General features: G+C 41.9%; 1 protein-coding gene across 1 annotated transcript; it reads left to right on the forward strand.

The window, feature by feature from the left end:
* Positions 1 to 1,098: 1,098 nt before the first annotated feature.
* gnai3 (guanine nucleotide binding protein (G protein), alpha inhibiting activity polypeptide 3) lies at positions 1,099 to 15,959 on the forward strand. Its single transcript, XM_030055505.1, has 9 exons — positions 1,099 to 1,953; positions 6,513 to 6,555; positions 7,075 to 7,216; positions 7,341 to 7,498; positions 9,803 to 9,931; positions 11,197 to 11,326; positions 11,612 to 11,765; positions 13,353 to 13,560; positions 14,725 to 15,959. The coding sequence occupies exons 1-8, from the start codon at positions 1,836 to 1,838 to the stop codon at positions 13,541 to 13,543; spliced, it is 1,065 nt and encodes a 354-aa protein (XP_029911365.1). The 5' UTR covers positions 1,099 to 1,835; the 3' UTR covers positions 13,544 to 13,560; positions 14,725 to 15,959.
* The last annotated feature ends 158 nt before the right edge of the window (positions 15,960 to 16,117 follow it).

Raw genomic sequence — 16,117 nt, forward strand, 5'->3', positions numbered from 1 at the left:
GGATCTGTTCAGGCAAAAAGAGCAAAGTTATAGATTAGTTATGGTTACTGTGGGTCCTAGAATGTGGCTGGGATATCCTCGGGTTCTTGGGTACTCAGCAAAATGTAGAGCAGTTAAATGTCATTTTAATGTTGACAAAAAGAAAGAAAATATCCAAATATGTATGCATTAATATGTATTTCTAGATTTTACTCTCTCTAGGGCTACATTTTTCTATACAAATGTATGTAATCTACTATAAAATCTATATCTACATCTAAATATAAATAAATAATAATAATATGACCCCAGGTACAAAATTTTGGCATATGGACATGTACTCTATATTTTTGTGGAAAAGGGTTCCACATAAAAGTGATTTTATGAAGTGAATGAACATTAAAGATCAGCTGGTGCAGAGGGAATAAAAAAATCAATGCACATATCAGGACATTATAATAATGTTAAAGCAGTTACGTGTGGAAATAATAGAGTTTGACAAGTTTTTTTTTTTTCAGCTAAAATAGTCACATGAGCCCTCTTTTGTTGTTTTGGGTGAGACATTATTATTATCACAGTAAAGAGTGTGAGGCAGCATCACTGAGTTCACTGTATTAAGCGCAATGAAACTAATGTAAGCTGCAAGTTACTATGGTCCTTAGAGGTGACAAAACATAAATTTATTTATTTATTTTTTTATTTAGACCTTTATTTTACCAGGCAAGAATTGCTTGAGATAAAAAAAAAAAAAAAATCTCTTTTACGAGCAAGGCCTGGCCAAGAAGGCAGCAAGTAGCTTGCTTTTCTCAAAATATATCTGATTTTTGTGCATATTGCTGGGAGCCTGCGTTATAGATCACTGAGAGGACGTTACACGGTTTCCCCCAATACCAATAAATCAGATATACAGGCTTATAACCTCCGCCGGGATCCAGAGCGATATAAACGCACCAAAGTGACACATGCAGTCGTCTGTCTTCACCTGTTGTCACGTCACATCAACCGCGATGCTGCACTAGTCTCAACACCTGCAGTGGCGCGTGTCTTCCACTGGGGGCGCTGTCACACCACACAAAACTCGTGCAAACACTCCTCAGCTTGCAGATGAAGGTGGACTACAGTGAAAACTTGCAGATATTTCAACAGGTTCGTTAAAGTCACTGATGTTTAGACTTATAATTAAAAGTTTGAGAGGAATATTTAATTACGTCAACCTTAATAGGGTTACTATTTGTTCGCGGACTCGACTGTGGGCATAATTAGCCTTGCCTTTTTCTTAAGAGGAGACTACATTTCCCATCTGGCCTCGGAAACGTCAATTTTCCTTTTCAATGCCGTTTTCTTCTGTTGCATCTGGATCATCTGTACATAACGCGCGGCTGCGCAACAGCAGCCTGGCTGATAGCGGGGAAAACCTGGCCATTCTTTTTGCTGCGCATTTTCTTTGTAAACACTGATTATAAATTAGCAGCCGCGCCGGACTTTTCTCTGTTTCTACTGAAAGCACTGTGCGGCGTTTTTGCGAAGGTTTTTGATGGCTGTCTGTGAGTCCTCAACTACGGATAAGTTGGATGCAACAATTCAACATTTACCATATTAGGGAAGGTTTTTTACGCCGCAAAGAAATATAAATCAACAGTGCAGGCAGTGCTGTAACTAGTGAAGCTGCGTGAGATCACCATCAAGTCCCATGTGGGTCTAGTTGGCGAGACGAGCGTCCAGTGCCAACGCCTTTTCCCTTCCCGGTGCCTGGCTGGCGAAGTTCACACACCGAGCAAAGCCGCTTATTTCACCAACTTAATGAGCAGTTCTGCTGAAACGACCAGCTGCGAGAAGAAGTTCATCTGAAAGCAAACATGGGCTGCACGATCAGCGCCGAGGACAAAGCTGCCGTGGAGAGGAGTAAAATGATTGATAAAAATCTGCGGGAAGATGGAGAAAAGGCATCCAGAGAGGTGAAACTGCTTTTACTTGGTAAGAGCACAGGCACCGCTTCCTCGAGCAATTCACCATGACATAATTTTAATGCACGAAATCAAATTTTCCATTTGTGGTTATGAGTTTTTTGTTTTTTTTTTGTGTGTGTGTGTGTGTGCTGTTTTCACTTCCCTACACGACACACTCCTCCTCCTGCTCCTGTTGGTTTGAGGCAGCTCTGGATCATCATTTCTGATCTGAGCCGCCTTGCACAAGTAGGAGCGATAAGCCATTAGTGGTGAGAAGGAAACTCCAAGTCCTTCAGCACCGCAGCCCATTAGTGCTGCCTTACTAGTATCAATTATGTGTGGAGCAGCGCATACTTGCACATGAGAGCACTCAGTCTCCTCATTGCATTGTAACTCCACTGTCTGCAGCCTAAGCAAAACTTTTACAGCTTCAAAGAACAAGAACATACAGCATGTTTATCTTTTATCAAGAGTTTAAAAGGTGTAGCAGTTCATAAAAGAGGGAAATGCTTTTATCCATATTTATTTTAGACAGTAAATTTGTGTGCTTAAATTTTGCACTTTTATGGCAGCAACAACACATGAACCAGGCTCATAAAGATGGTGGTCTCCTGGTTTGATGTCACAACCCGTTCCTTGGTGCCAGCCGTAGCAAAGTGTCCATATTTCAGCATCTGAAGAAACAACAGTTTTGTGTGGGATGTGCTGATGTGCCACATCAATCTGAGTCACCCTTTGCATGCAAAGTGACCATTATCTGAGCCGTGGTGATGCTCTGTGTCCCATATCATCTGGCTACCTGCTCGAGGTGTGCCACTTTACAAATAAACCTGCACATTTGGTACTTTAAAGGAAAAATTCGCTTCACAATGGAAGTGAAGTGGTTATCTACTCACTCCAATATCAGTCGAAACTCCACTGACGGTCGTAATAGCATCCAACACACAGCGAGCTCCTTCAGTTCTCAGCCCTTCTCCCCAGCTATTGGAGTTAATTGTCTTTTTACAGCTCCAAAAAAGCACAAAATGACTGTCAAATCTCCCCCAAACCACTTGGTGCTGTGTAATTCAAGTGTGTCATACTGAAGCTAAATGATTGCTCCATGGGTCCAAAAGTCCAATATCGGCCTGCTTGGTCTCATTATACTTTATGACAGCCAGATGCCATGCTGCTCGTGGCCTTTTGGTTGCGACACAGTCGTCCTACATAACTCTCGCATTAAGAAATAAATCCTGATAGGACGAGGACAATGTTGGCTGCTGTTCCTATTGAGGTTTAAGAGATAGGAAGACAAAAATGGACCATGTGGAGTGTTTCTGTGTTGCCTGTAACATGTACATTTTATATATTCAGGCTGATGTGTGAATGGGGACAAATGTAGGTGTTCCTGTCACGTAGGCCCCTAAGGCCGGCATTGCCACATGGTAGGAATGCAAAAAGGAGCTGTTACACCTGGACACATTGCCTCAAGGTCTTCAGTCTGCTGTAAGTCATGTGACATGTCAAAAATTTCCACTCTTGAGATTCATCATTACTCCTCCAGATGAATCCCAGTCAAATTGCACCATTCAAATTCTGAATATAACATTCAGTTGGGCTGGGATACGTTAATTTAAGATTACCAAGAAATATGTTTAATGCATTATTCATGATTTGCAAATGATTGTATAGTTATTACAGATAGGTCAGACTTACTGGTCAGCAGCCACTTATTGGACGCCTTATTGCCCCGCCTTCCACCCCTATTCATATTCATATAATTCAATGCGATAACTTATTCATTTCTCTTTTCCCTTTATGTTAATTTAAGGAAAGAATGAGAATACATTTATTAAGAGCGTGGCCAAGAAACTCATTCTCAACTCTACCCACAATACAGGCTTTTCTTGAGATGCACTGACAAGTTGAACCTGCAAAATGACTTTTTGCACACCTGTAGTATGGGACAGGTATATTATTTGTGTATATGTGGGTTACTCTTCAGTTTTTTTTTTTGTTACCAGTTCTTTGTGCTGGATTTACAACTGTGGTTGCACTGAATACTGTTTTCCTGCTTTTCCTGCATTAGTCAAAGGTGCATTGTAGCTTTGCAAGGCAGCTTTCCCAGCAGAGATGAAGGGAGTCGTTTACCATGTATTAGTTGTGGTTTTCATGCACCTTGATGTAGAAGATACGCTTGAACAAAACCATGCCAGGAAATCTGCTTCCTACCATTACTGAACCACTAGAAAGAGCCTTTTAGTGCAGGAAGACTTTCGTCAGAGTGTTTCCTTTATTCTGTTGCTAGACTGATGTGACACAACATGAATGCCGCATCATTGCATAAGTACCGTTTTGACGTGTTGTGTGGGAGACAAGCTATTTGAGGCAGGTGAGTCCCGAGTGGAACAAAAGGTGTGAAACCTGAAATAGATTCGACATGAACCGCCGTAGCTGTGGTTGCCATTGGAAGAGTTCGGCGAGGGCAAGGCTGGATCCCACGTGAATGAACCCCCCAGCTAACTGATCTCTGTGGATTAGGTGGAGGGCGATAAGAGTGATACTGCAACAGCACAATGCAGGCTAAAATCTCATTGTGGGGAAGTGGAAACAGTCATTTTCAAGGTCTGACCACAAAGCTGAGGGGAAAGCAATTTTTCCAGGCACTGCCCTCCTCTCTTGTCTGTGTTGGAACGAGAGAGTTATGGGGAAAAACAAAGAGGACTTCTGCTGCTGTTCTTAATACAAAACCACAGCGCTGCAGAGCCAGAGCACGCTTCCAATGAAAATGGCCTCGCGTCCGACCACGAATAGTGAATCATATAGAAACTCCATTCAAAATTGTTGTTGAATGAGGCTCGGTTTGGAGTCGGACTCTGTGACGTCCCCCTTCGATGGGTTTGGATGACTCTGTGAATGCCTGTGTAAAGTTGGTTTCTGAACTGGCAGGAGGCCACGGTTGATGCTCGGCCAAAAATGCCCTGAATGAGAGAATTGGTGACTGAGAAAGTTTTACAGAGGTCTCACCGCAATGTGTCCTCTCCAGCCTGTGACTGGGCATAAATCTTGATCTTTGATAACTGGATTTAATTCTTGTCGAGCAGCGATCTGAACATATTATTCCACCGTGACGAGAATCATCTGCTGAGCATTCCCAACTGGCAGCGCGAGTGTCAAATGTTTTGCCATTTTTGGGAAGAAAAACAACATGCAGACAGTGTATTTGCTCAATTTGAATATATGCTTCTTTAGAGACTCATTCCTCGCCGTTTTAATAAAACAGAGCAGCCGTCCGTGTTTCAAATTCCAGTGCCTGAAAACTTCCCCCGTCCTGTGGTTGCTGATGATTCCTGTGGTTGTATTAAGCAAAAGGTGGCTCCAGTGCCAGTGTAAACTCACCCCAGATGTTCTGGGAAATTAATCTTATTATTCATGTCAGTTTAACATATGCCTCATGCTCATGCAGCTTCCATACTTCTTAAATTAGACTCCAGGTAGGCAAACCAGCTCTCTCCTCTATTGCGGTTTTGGGTGGGAGAGCCATTTGGGATGTGTGTGTGTGTGTGTGTGTGTGTGTATGTATGTGTGTGTGTGTGTGTGTGTGTGTGTGTGTTATCTTAGATAGCTAACAGACATTATGAATCATACGTGATGTTTTTGTGCCCCCTGTGATCCGTCCTGCCCAGAACAGCATGATTTTTTTTTTTTTTTTTTTTTTTTTTTTGGGATTGTCTCTCCAAGGGCAGTGGAAAAATATTGGCTCAGCCAGCAGCGTGACAACTGTTTCCTGTTTGGCTGATTGTTTTGGTAATGAAGGTTTCAAATGTTGACATCATTCACCCCCCCAAACACACACATACACACACACAAACACAGACCCCCACACACACTTAAAATAACCTAGCATCAACATCACTTTCTGTAGTTGTCAGTGTATCATCATCACAGATACAATCTGTGTAATGTCATTATGAGTTTGATAGCGCGCATTTCCTAAAGGGGCATTCCACTTCACTGTTTCAGACGTCCCATGTTGCCTTGCAGCTGTGCCTCAGCATCTCTTTAGCTCCAGGCTCTGGTGAACAAGGGGTTAGCTCCCCGGCTGCAGAGTCTTCCACATGATACTGGTGTTCATGCGTCTTCCTATGGCCCACTCAAGCTGTGCTATAAATACAAGCCAATGGGAGAGTTTTGATTCTTGAGGCAGAATTTACTCGCTCATACACCCAAACCTAAGACTGGTGCGTCAAATAGTTGAAGTGCTGCTGCAAGTGAAAGAGGATTTGACGACGGGAGCTCACTCACTTCGGCTCCATGTATATGTTTGCTCTTGCAGTACATCACAATGCTGCTTTATCCTGGTGTCTCAGTGCAAACATATGCAAACATTCAGCGTCATGACATGAGTTCAGAATAAGTTCACCTGCTATGAAGCTTTACTTTACATATGTCTCCACTAAAGGTTAAAGGCTGTTACCAGTAGGACCATGAGAATGAAGAATGAAGGAATGGAGAATGAAGATCCACGTGAGATCAACTGAGAGGCTTTTTGTCATTCCTGTTATCGCTCCCTCATCGTAACTCTTGTGCTTCTTTCGTTTTTTTCAGGTGCTGGGGAGTCTGGGAAAAGTACAATAGTAAAGCAGATGAAGTAAGTTCCAACTAGTCACACTAATCCTTGCAGCGGTCCAAATGGCATTCGATCAAACTCCTACATGCCGCTGGAAACTCTGACGCTATTTTTGTGATACACTTGCAAAAAAACATATCCACTCTGTTCCAACTGCAACCCTCTTGTCAGAGGTTAATGGTGCAGGAAGAATTGTGATTACAAACAGGCTTCATCTTTGTGGAAATGCTGTGAAAGCAGAGCAGGAGCCTCATTTCGCTCCGCTCAGGCAGTGGAGGAAGCACCCTTTTACATAACATGCTGAACAATGGCCACAGAGGCCAGCGGTAGCCTGGCAGGACCTGAATAGACTCCCCCGGATTCCCACATTAGGCATGCTGCATACTCACTGGAGCGCAAATTCCAGCACTAATAACAGCCTAAAAATTTTCAAATCTATAATTTGTTCCACATTTATTAAGAGGCATTGTGTTACACAATCGCATATTTGTCCTGACTCTAAAAGTCAATGTGGACTCTTTTGTCTTGTGTTTGCTTCAGAATCATTCATGAAGACGGCTACTCGGAAGAGGAATGCAAGCAGTACAAAGTGGTGGTGTACAGCAACACCATCCAGTCCATCATCGCCATCATCAGGGCAATGGGCCGGTTAAAGATAGATTTCGGGGATGCTGCCCGGGCGGTACGCTGGCATTCATACAGCCAAGTTCTCAATAAGCTCAGTTTGCTTACTTTACACAGCGTCACCAAATGCACCGACGTAAGAGAAAGTTTACAGTGACAGCAGGTATTGTCTCTGTTGTCAGGACGATGCCCGGCAGCTCTTCGCCCTGGCGAGCTCGACAGAGGAGGGGGTGATGTCGGCAGAGCTGGCCGGAGTGATATGGAGGCTGTGGATGGATGAAGGAGTTCAGACCTGCTTCATTCGATCCCGAGAGTACCAGCTCAATGACTCTGCCTCATAGTAAGCACTCTGTTCCCTCCTCTCATCACGGGCGTGCCATCCAACAGGCGCGCTAAATGAATCAATTCACAGACAACCGCGGTGTGACCACATGTTCGGTTCAAAGTTGATTTTATTCACAAAAAAAACAAAAAAAAAACATTGAAAACATTTTCAAGTCAGTCACACAAAAACGTTTTCCTAAAATAAGTGAAAAATCAGCCAGTTAAGTGAATTCATTTCAACTGATGTCAACTTGTTTTAAGAAATATCGTGAGCTGAGAGTTAATTATTCTGCTTGGTTTCAACAGATTGATACTTGATTTTAGACTTTTTTAATTCAGCAATTGCAACCAGCACCACTAAGCACTGCGTCCTAGCGCACGGACAGTGATGAAGTATCACAACTTGTGGTATTTCATTCATCTGAGCCCAGCCTTTGCCCCTGTGTGCAAAGGGGGGCTGGGTATTAGAGGGGTTTGGAGATTAACTACCAGCTTCACGGAATTCATTAAGTCCGAGGAGAAAAAAATCAAGCAGACGTTATTGATTCGATTTTTTTGTTAAATTAACAAATGTAACTAATGTAATAAAGAAAATGCAATCTATAAGTACAAACCCTCCGCCGGCTGCTCCCTCTTCTGCTGTGCATTGTGCATCAACGTACCATCACCACATTGACATCAGCCTCTCTCTGCCTTACTCTGTGTAATGTTTCCTTTGAAAAGTCACGTTGGCATGCTGCATGATATATAAAGGCCTAACGTTGTATGCACCATATTTAACAAAACACAGCATCACACGAAGAACACACTGACTTTCTGCGCTCTGTATTGTAATTTGCCGCCTGACATCTAACACTCATTTTTTAGCATGCCAAATGTTCACTACGCGCCTCACCTTCGACATCACATTTGCTGAACCTATGCTGCTGCTGAATTGTTGGAGTAAAATCTGACGTAATAAGCCACTTGCATTAGAGATCTCCTAATAGCCGCCCGAGCTGTGGCGCCCTGGAAGGCCGCAGGGATGGCAGAATTGACACTGAGATTAGACATGGTCCAGTGCTCTTATCGCAATTACTCGAATAACACATCTTGCTTTGTGCTTCCTCATTTAACTAAACCTATAGTTTCACTCGGCCACCCTCCCACCAAAATACCAATTGATCCTTTGCACACCCATGAAATTAGGGCCGTGAGTCTGAATGTGGTACCGAGTGGCTTGATAAGATGCATATTTGCAGTTGAAGTTAAACCTTGCATCCTCTCTGTTCACGCTCTTGCTCTTAAATTGGCCTCAGAGATGTGTTTTGCTCTTTTCTTTGTGAGAGGCAGGGCGGCAGTTTTCACTGTGCGAGTCTTAAGAGTAGTTTTCCTTCGATACAGAGACAGGAGGCAGACAAGATAGGTCTTGCACATCAGGTTCGTGTGTCAGCTTGTTTTTGAATGCCATAGCGGAGCAGCTTATGGCATTCCTGAAAGAAATGAGAGGTAAAGATGAAACTGACAGTTGGAAAATGATTAGGTTTCTGTCTGTTTTCAGCTGTCAAAGTATCAGGTCATTTGAGACTGATTTTTGTTTCAGATTACAATCAACCAAAGCATAAGATATCAAATAAAGTTAAGTGAAAACGTTCCCAAAGCATGAACTGAAATCTGCCTTATTTAGTCCAGTATCTGTTTCCCGCTGGACCTGAGTAAAGCTCCTGGTTTTGCGTCCTGCAGTGTTTTGTATCACACATGCCCTGAAAGAGAGTAGCTCGGTGTGAAGGACGTGCTCTTTGTTTTGCAAACAGCAGATGTGTCATGGCTGTAGGTGCATTTTGTTCACACTTCCAGATTAACAGGCACCAGTGAAATTAGTCTGGGCTTACTCTGTTTTCACTCAACTCACAAGCAGCCAGAGCTTATCATCCATCAAAATATGAACCCATATTTAGTATCATTGTGCAGAGTCTTCTGCTGTCTGTCTGCAGGACACGCCGTCCAGCTCACCTGACTCGATTGTCTGGAGAACACTGCTTGGTACTATTCTGTCTTTTGTGCATGTACACTTGTTTGCTTATTTAATTACTCAGTTTTTCCTCCTAACATGTTACCATGTGGTGTTTAATAAAAAAAAAAAAAAAGACAAAAAGGACACTTTTTGTTCTAACAATGGGCACATCTGTCCTTGCGCAGGACATTTCGAGAGCAGCCTGTAGGTTCTATTTTGGGCCATCTGTGATTTTACGAGTGTAAACACACGTTGCATTGTGCTGTGTGTGTGCGTCGGTACTTGGATCATCCTCAGATATCTGTGTGTGTCTCTGTGTGCCTTCAGCTACCTGAACGACTTGGAGAGGATCTCTCAGCAAAGCTACGTCCCCACTCAGCAGGATGTGCTGCGCACTCGTGTCAAGACCACTGGCATCGTAGAAACCCACTTCACCTTCAAAGAGCTCTACTTCAAGTTAGTGTGCTGCGCTCCTCTCACACCCCCATCAGGGCTGAACAGCTGATCAAAACATGGCCAAGTGTGATATCCAAACTGCAGGAGCTGCAAGTTTCTGATGAAGATGAAATATGTGACAAAATGCCGTTATAGATGAAATATTGCGGTGATGCAGAGATGCAATGACCTACAAAAGATATCCTCCAGGTGCAAGAAGACATGTTTGTTTGGTTCAGACTGCAGCATAAATCATATCATAAAACACTGCAGAAATCCCCATCTTAGTGGGATGAGATAATCCCACTTACTGCCTATGCTAATTTTTCGGCCTTGTTTCAACAGATTTATACTTGTTCCCAGAAACATTCCTGAAACTGCATTGGAAACAGGGGATTATCATCCCACTGGCAAATTCTTACACTTGTTTTTGGAAAGCAAGATTTTAATATGGGTATCTTTTGTGGAAACAAAAGATGTTACTGGAAATGAAAATTATGATGCAAAAATGGTCATTCCCACTAAAAACTGCAAATCATCACAGTCACACTGTATGTCAAAATAACTGCATTATATTTTTTAAAAGTTTTTAACCTTTCAGCCCATACTCTACCCTGTGCTGGCTGGTCCTGGCTGCTGGTTGGCCCGGTGCCGCTGGTCATGTTGTGTTTCAGTTGTAAAATAACTTATCAGGTTTTCCTAGGCGCCTGCCCAGGCTGGTTTATTGCACACCAGTTAGATAATCCTCATTACTGACAAAACTGACGTCGCACAGGTCTTCAGTCTGTGAAAGCTGATGTTGGTAACACTGCACTTGTGGTTTCTTTTGATAGTCATTAGGTGTCAGTTCAGAAATGTTTCTAATTGTTTTGCAGGTGATGATTTATTAATAAAGGAGCGCAATAGCCACAGACGCTGCCTCGGTCTAACATTAACTTTAATGATCTCCTCTGCTGATAAACCTCCTCCTACAAGGGCTGGGTCCTGGAAATGTGTTGTTGCTGAACTGATGTAGGAGCACATAGCATCGTTTCAACTCTGTCTCGGTTAAATAGCTCAGTATAGGTTCAGTTTGACTCCGAGGGGCCCCAGGTGTAGTGAGAGGCAGCTGGGACAGGCCTGACGCCACAGAGCTAATGAAAACAGAGCGAGGTCTCTGGCTTTCTGCGTGTGGCTCGGCGAATCGCATTTCGCAGGACCCTCATCCCCGTTGCTTTAAAATGACGACGTTCACTGTGCATTCGTGCACTAACAGTGTGTGTGTGTATGCGCGTCTGTGTTTGCAGGATGTTTGACGTGGGGGGCCAGCGCTCAGAGAGGAAGAAGTGGATTCACTGTTTCGAGGGCGTCACTGCTATCATTTTCTGCGTGGCACTCAGCGACTACGACCTCGTCCTGGCCGAGGATGAGGAGATGGTACGGGATGGAGGTTTGATGGTGGTGGATGTCGTGTTGTCTCTTTCAACATTTTCAGTTTGATTCCTTATGTGGGTAATAATTATAGCGTTAGATATTAATTTTGTTCATTTATGTTTTTTTTTTAAATAACTGACTTATGCACTTTCAATACTAAAATTTAATCTTTTTTCTGTTTAAAGCTCTTTGCCCTTCTGCACGAAATGTGCAATATAAAATAACCTTGCCTTGTCATCCCTAACAATCATTTTTGAAGTTGGGTAAGTGAGACTGCTCTCTCCTCAGAACCGAATGCATGAGAGCATGAAGCTGTTTGACTCCATCTGCAACAACAAGTGGTTCACCGACACCTCCATCATCCTCTTCCTCAACAAGAAGGACCTGTTTGAGGAGAAGATCAGCAGGAGTCCGCTCACCATCTGCTACCCCGAGTATTCAGGTGAGACAGACGCTTGACTGACACCACCCAGCCCGTCCAGCACGAATTCAATTCATTTGTTTTATGTGATATTGATCGAAATAAATATTTGGCCCCATTTTACTGTATTTTGGGCATTTGTTTCTCGTAAATACACACTCACTGTTCTAGATGCATTCCACTCGATTGAAAAATTAAATTAACTAGTTATCAGATACTGTAGGTTTTTGTCCCTCAACAGCACAAAGCAACTTTTGTACTTGTGGTTTATGAAAAATAAGCTTAAAATATGAAATTCCTTCTCTCCATGAAGTACAAAATGTCTTTATTATGTGCATACTTTAAAATAGGGATATTGTTACTATCCACAGAAGGTCTTTCATCTGACTGAGATATTTATCATATGTTGAATTTATGGACTGTCCTGAATAGTTCTTGTGTTATTTATAGCATTTTATTTATAACAGCAAACCAGGTGCAGTCTAATGCACATTTATTTAAAGTTTGTGGATAACCGTTTTGCCTCTGAATCTTTTTTTTTTTTTTTTTTGGGTTGGTTGTCAGCGTTGGTACCCCATCCCTCTCTAATGTTCATGATGGATTTTGACAGTTCCACCTATTTTTAGACCTGAAACAGAGGGGATTGTGCCGTAATTCACCTTCCTTAACTTGTTACTTTGCCTCACTGAAGGTGTTTCTGTGCAACAGTCCGGGTCAGAAATTTTTATCAGTGATCCAGGGCAAAAATGACCTTTACAGTTCACAAAATTCCCATAACAATAATATTGAGGGGGCGAAAAAGTCACAGTAGCCTTTTTGTATTTCATCATCTTCACATGTTTTTGTCTTTTTTTTTTATGGAGCTGTCAGTTTTGGTGAAAATGTGCGATGTGTGAGTGGTGCTGCCGTCCCCTGTGGGTCACTGTAGGTGATTCATGGTGGCCTGTGACTGGGAAATTCTTCTCAGTGGGTTTTAATCAGAAAACAACAGAGTATGCAGCCTCAAGCAAAAGTCAGACAGCTGGAGAAGAAAATGCCGACATCACACAAATCAGAGCTTCAACAGAAAATATCCAGCATTGTAAAAAAAAAAAAAAAAAAAAAAATGAAAGAAAAAGAAAAACGTAATAAATGAGGGTACAAAATGGACTGGTTAGGCCTGCTGTAGGTGTCTAGCTAGCTGTAACGAGCTTCAGGCTACAGATACTGTTTAATAGCCCAGATGCAATGCAAATGAATTATTTCATAGGTCAATAAAATTGCCCCTTAAAAGGATCAAAATACTCCATTAAAAAAAAATAAGATCACAGAACGAAAAAAAACTCCCTCTGGAAAATGAAGCTGATTTAATTCCCTGACAGTAGTAAAAGCAGCACTTTGAAACTCTGAAAACGTCCATTTTTGCAGATTTTTTTTCTGGCATCTTTGGTTTGCTTTGCCTAGTTTGACCTCCACGCTTCAATATGGGCCCTTTCAGTCCAGAGATGCTCCAAGGATTTTGTCATATTTGCAACTTATTCTCTTGTTAATTTTCTCACTCTGTATCCATGCTGTTTTCACTTGTTTTTCTGATGTTTTTTTTTAAACAAGTGACTCCTCTGACTGTAGGTGCCAGCACGTATGAGGAGGCAGCGGCGTACATCCAGTGTCAGTTTGAGGACTTAAACAGACGAAAGGACACCAAGGAGATCTACACCCACTTCACCTGCGCCACAGACACCAAGAATGTGCAGTTTGTCTTCGACGCTGTCACCGATGTCATCATCAAGATCAATCTGAAGGAGTGTGGGCTGTACTGAAGCTCCAGGCCCTGCAGGTTAGCGCGCTCATCTCCAGCAGAACTGCACTGCAGCTGTGTTGGAGTCGGCTTGCTGCTCCGCTCCAGGGAACATGACTCATGTCTTCCTTGTAATTTTTAGTAGCATGTAGCTCATTGTTTGTTGCAGTTCTTAAAACAAGTCGATTTGGAAACAAGTGGAATCATCTCATTTCTTCAAGAGTCAATACTAAATGAATTTAACTTTCTGATACATGTTTTTTTGTCATTTTTATGATGAATGAAAAATATGAAATATCTGCATTTCATGTTGTCACACTGTGGTCATCTGTAAAGTGATATCATTTTTGCATGCATGTTGATTATTTTAAATTATATTTTAAGAGGCATTTATTCATGGTGATACTTAATGAGTGTTCACAGGTTTTAATTAGAGCCAGGCAGTACATGGATGTTGTATTGATATCATGATATAAGGATAGATATTGTCTGGAATAATAACGCAGTAAATAATAAAATATTAGCCCGGACTTCTATTTATTTCCTTTTATGTAAAATTCTTGCTCAGAAAAAACTGGAAAACATAATTAAAAGATACCTTAAAATGAAGGATTTAGAAAAAATATCTCACACAGCTTTCCAAGTCTAGCTTTTTCCTTTTCTTGTTATGTTCCTTTGTATCTACTTCACTTTATTACACAAATCAAATAAACACTCTGCCACCCGTCACAGTAATTACATAATTTGAGCTGGATTGGGTTGGCTTTAAGAATTAGAAAGTCCAAATTTTCCCCAGCAGGAGAAGCTGTCAACAAGCGGTGGTTACACAGCCTGACGCACCACAGCAGTGTTGAGATTTGATGTGAATATTTGACGCAATCCAGCCTCTAATAGGAACCGTCTATTTGTCAAAACATGCAGCCACACCCAGCCAATAAAAGAAACTCTGCGTTTAATTGGGACTCTTTTTTTTTTAAATTGAAGTTGTATGTTTTTTCTGCTGCTCTGTGTTGCCTTTGTGCTTGTTCATTACATTCAATTAACCAAACTAATGATTGTTCATCAAAAAATGTCTTATGAAGCACTAGTAGTCATCCCTATAATATCATCACAATATTGACATCAAGGTATTAGGTCAAAGATGTTATGATATTTGGTTTTAGCCCCTGTTTTAATGCCGGTTTCTGTTTTCCTGCCTTCCAGGTGTCAGGCGGAGACTCGGGACTCGGGGGCCGGTATGTCTTCTCTGCAGTGGGTGAATTGGAAAAGTAGGTGTTGCTAAGGACTGAGACGGTGGCCGTGCTGCATGCAGGAGCTCAATTCTACAGTTTGGGGACTTGTTACTATGATCACTCTCTTCTTAATAGATTTTACCGTAGTCAGAGCAGAGCGTACTGAGAGGAAGTGAATAGCGGGGAAGGCTTGTGAAACAATCACTGTGAGTTCATCCGGAGTCCTGTCGTCTTTTAAAACCTTTGAGTCAAAGGGCCAGCAGGTAGATTATCCTCTCTGTCTTCTCTCAGATCTAGCTGTCACATCTTTAGATCGTCACAGTGCTATGCACAAGGACCAAAACAAACGGCCTGTATGAAATCCAATTCTGCATCTTGAAGTTTCACAGCTGACATGTCGATTTTATTCACTTCTTTTTATGCTTATTATCTTAGCTGTAAGTCTGTATCACATTCCTTTTACTGAGTATTTTCTCCTTTGTTTTGCATTTGTTATATTTTATTTCAATTTTGGGTTGCACTTACATAGAATTTCCATCTATTGAGATGTGTGAATGCCATAACTTAATGTATGGGAAAGGATTTTGAGTGAACTATTTTGATGTATATACTCTAACCAGTTGTGTCTGAGATTAGTAAGTCTCATAAATTCAGTAGGTTTTCTTGTTTAAACATAGGGGTGCAACATAGCTGTGTACCTAGTTATTTTTATTTGAACTGGACCACTTTGTATTGAACAATATTTTTATACTTAAGACACATCACTGCAGCAACAATTTGCATTGTGTTAAGGGAGAACCGTGATTGTTCTGTGGTCGCTACATGGGACTTTGAGAGTGACAGATAATATTAACTGCATGAAAATCAACTTAGAGGCTAATTTTTATCCCATGTCATTTCTTAATCCGCTGGAGATGGATGAAGAAATAGAAAACACACCAAAACATAACATGTCAGATAGTAGTTTGATTTAATCGGATGCTGTATTATTGTTCTATGGGTCCTAGCCATGGCGTAATACTGTCATTTTGTAGCCTGTCGTCAGTATAATTAAGCACGGTTTGGATTAGCTCAGTCTCTTCCTCCGCAGACAACTTAAGTAGTCACCGTTCCTAAATTGTAGGCAGAAGTTACATGTCTAGTTCACCTTGAATTTCTGCAGTTGTATTGTTCATGTTAACACCATTAAATGATGGCACAAAGCTGTCCTCGTCCTTCCTGTGTTCTGTTAAACGCAACACCAAAATGTCACCACGGCCCGTGCCAATCGGTTACAGCCACTGTCAGCTCTTTAGTCTGAGGAAGAGGAAGAGGCCCGGTCTCCTCTCTCCAAATAGAGCAGGGAAGGAGGTTGTGTGTGGAGT

This window comes from Myripristis murdjan, chromosome 7 (assembly GCF_902150065.1).
Source record: "Myripristis murdjan chromosome 7, fMyrMur1.1, whole genome shotgun sequence".
Lineage (NCBI taxonomy): Eukaryota > Metazoa > Chordata > Actinopteri > Holocentriformes > Holocentridae > Myripristis > Myripristis murdjan.

Coding starts and splice junctions, on each gene's coding strand:
- gnai3 (XM_030055505.1), top strand. CDS start 1,836: ATGGGCTGCACGATCAGCGCCGAGGACAAAGCTGCCGTGGAGAGGAGT. Junction 1,954..6,512: donor GGTGAAACTGCTTTTACTTG/GTAAGAGCACAG, acceptor CGTTTTTTTCAG/GTGCTGGGGAGTCTGGGAAA. Junction 9,932..11,196: donor TTCAAAGAGCTCTACTTCAA/GTTAGTGTGCTG, acceptor CTGTGTTTGCAG/GATGTTTGACGTGGGGGGCC.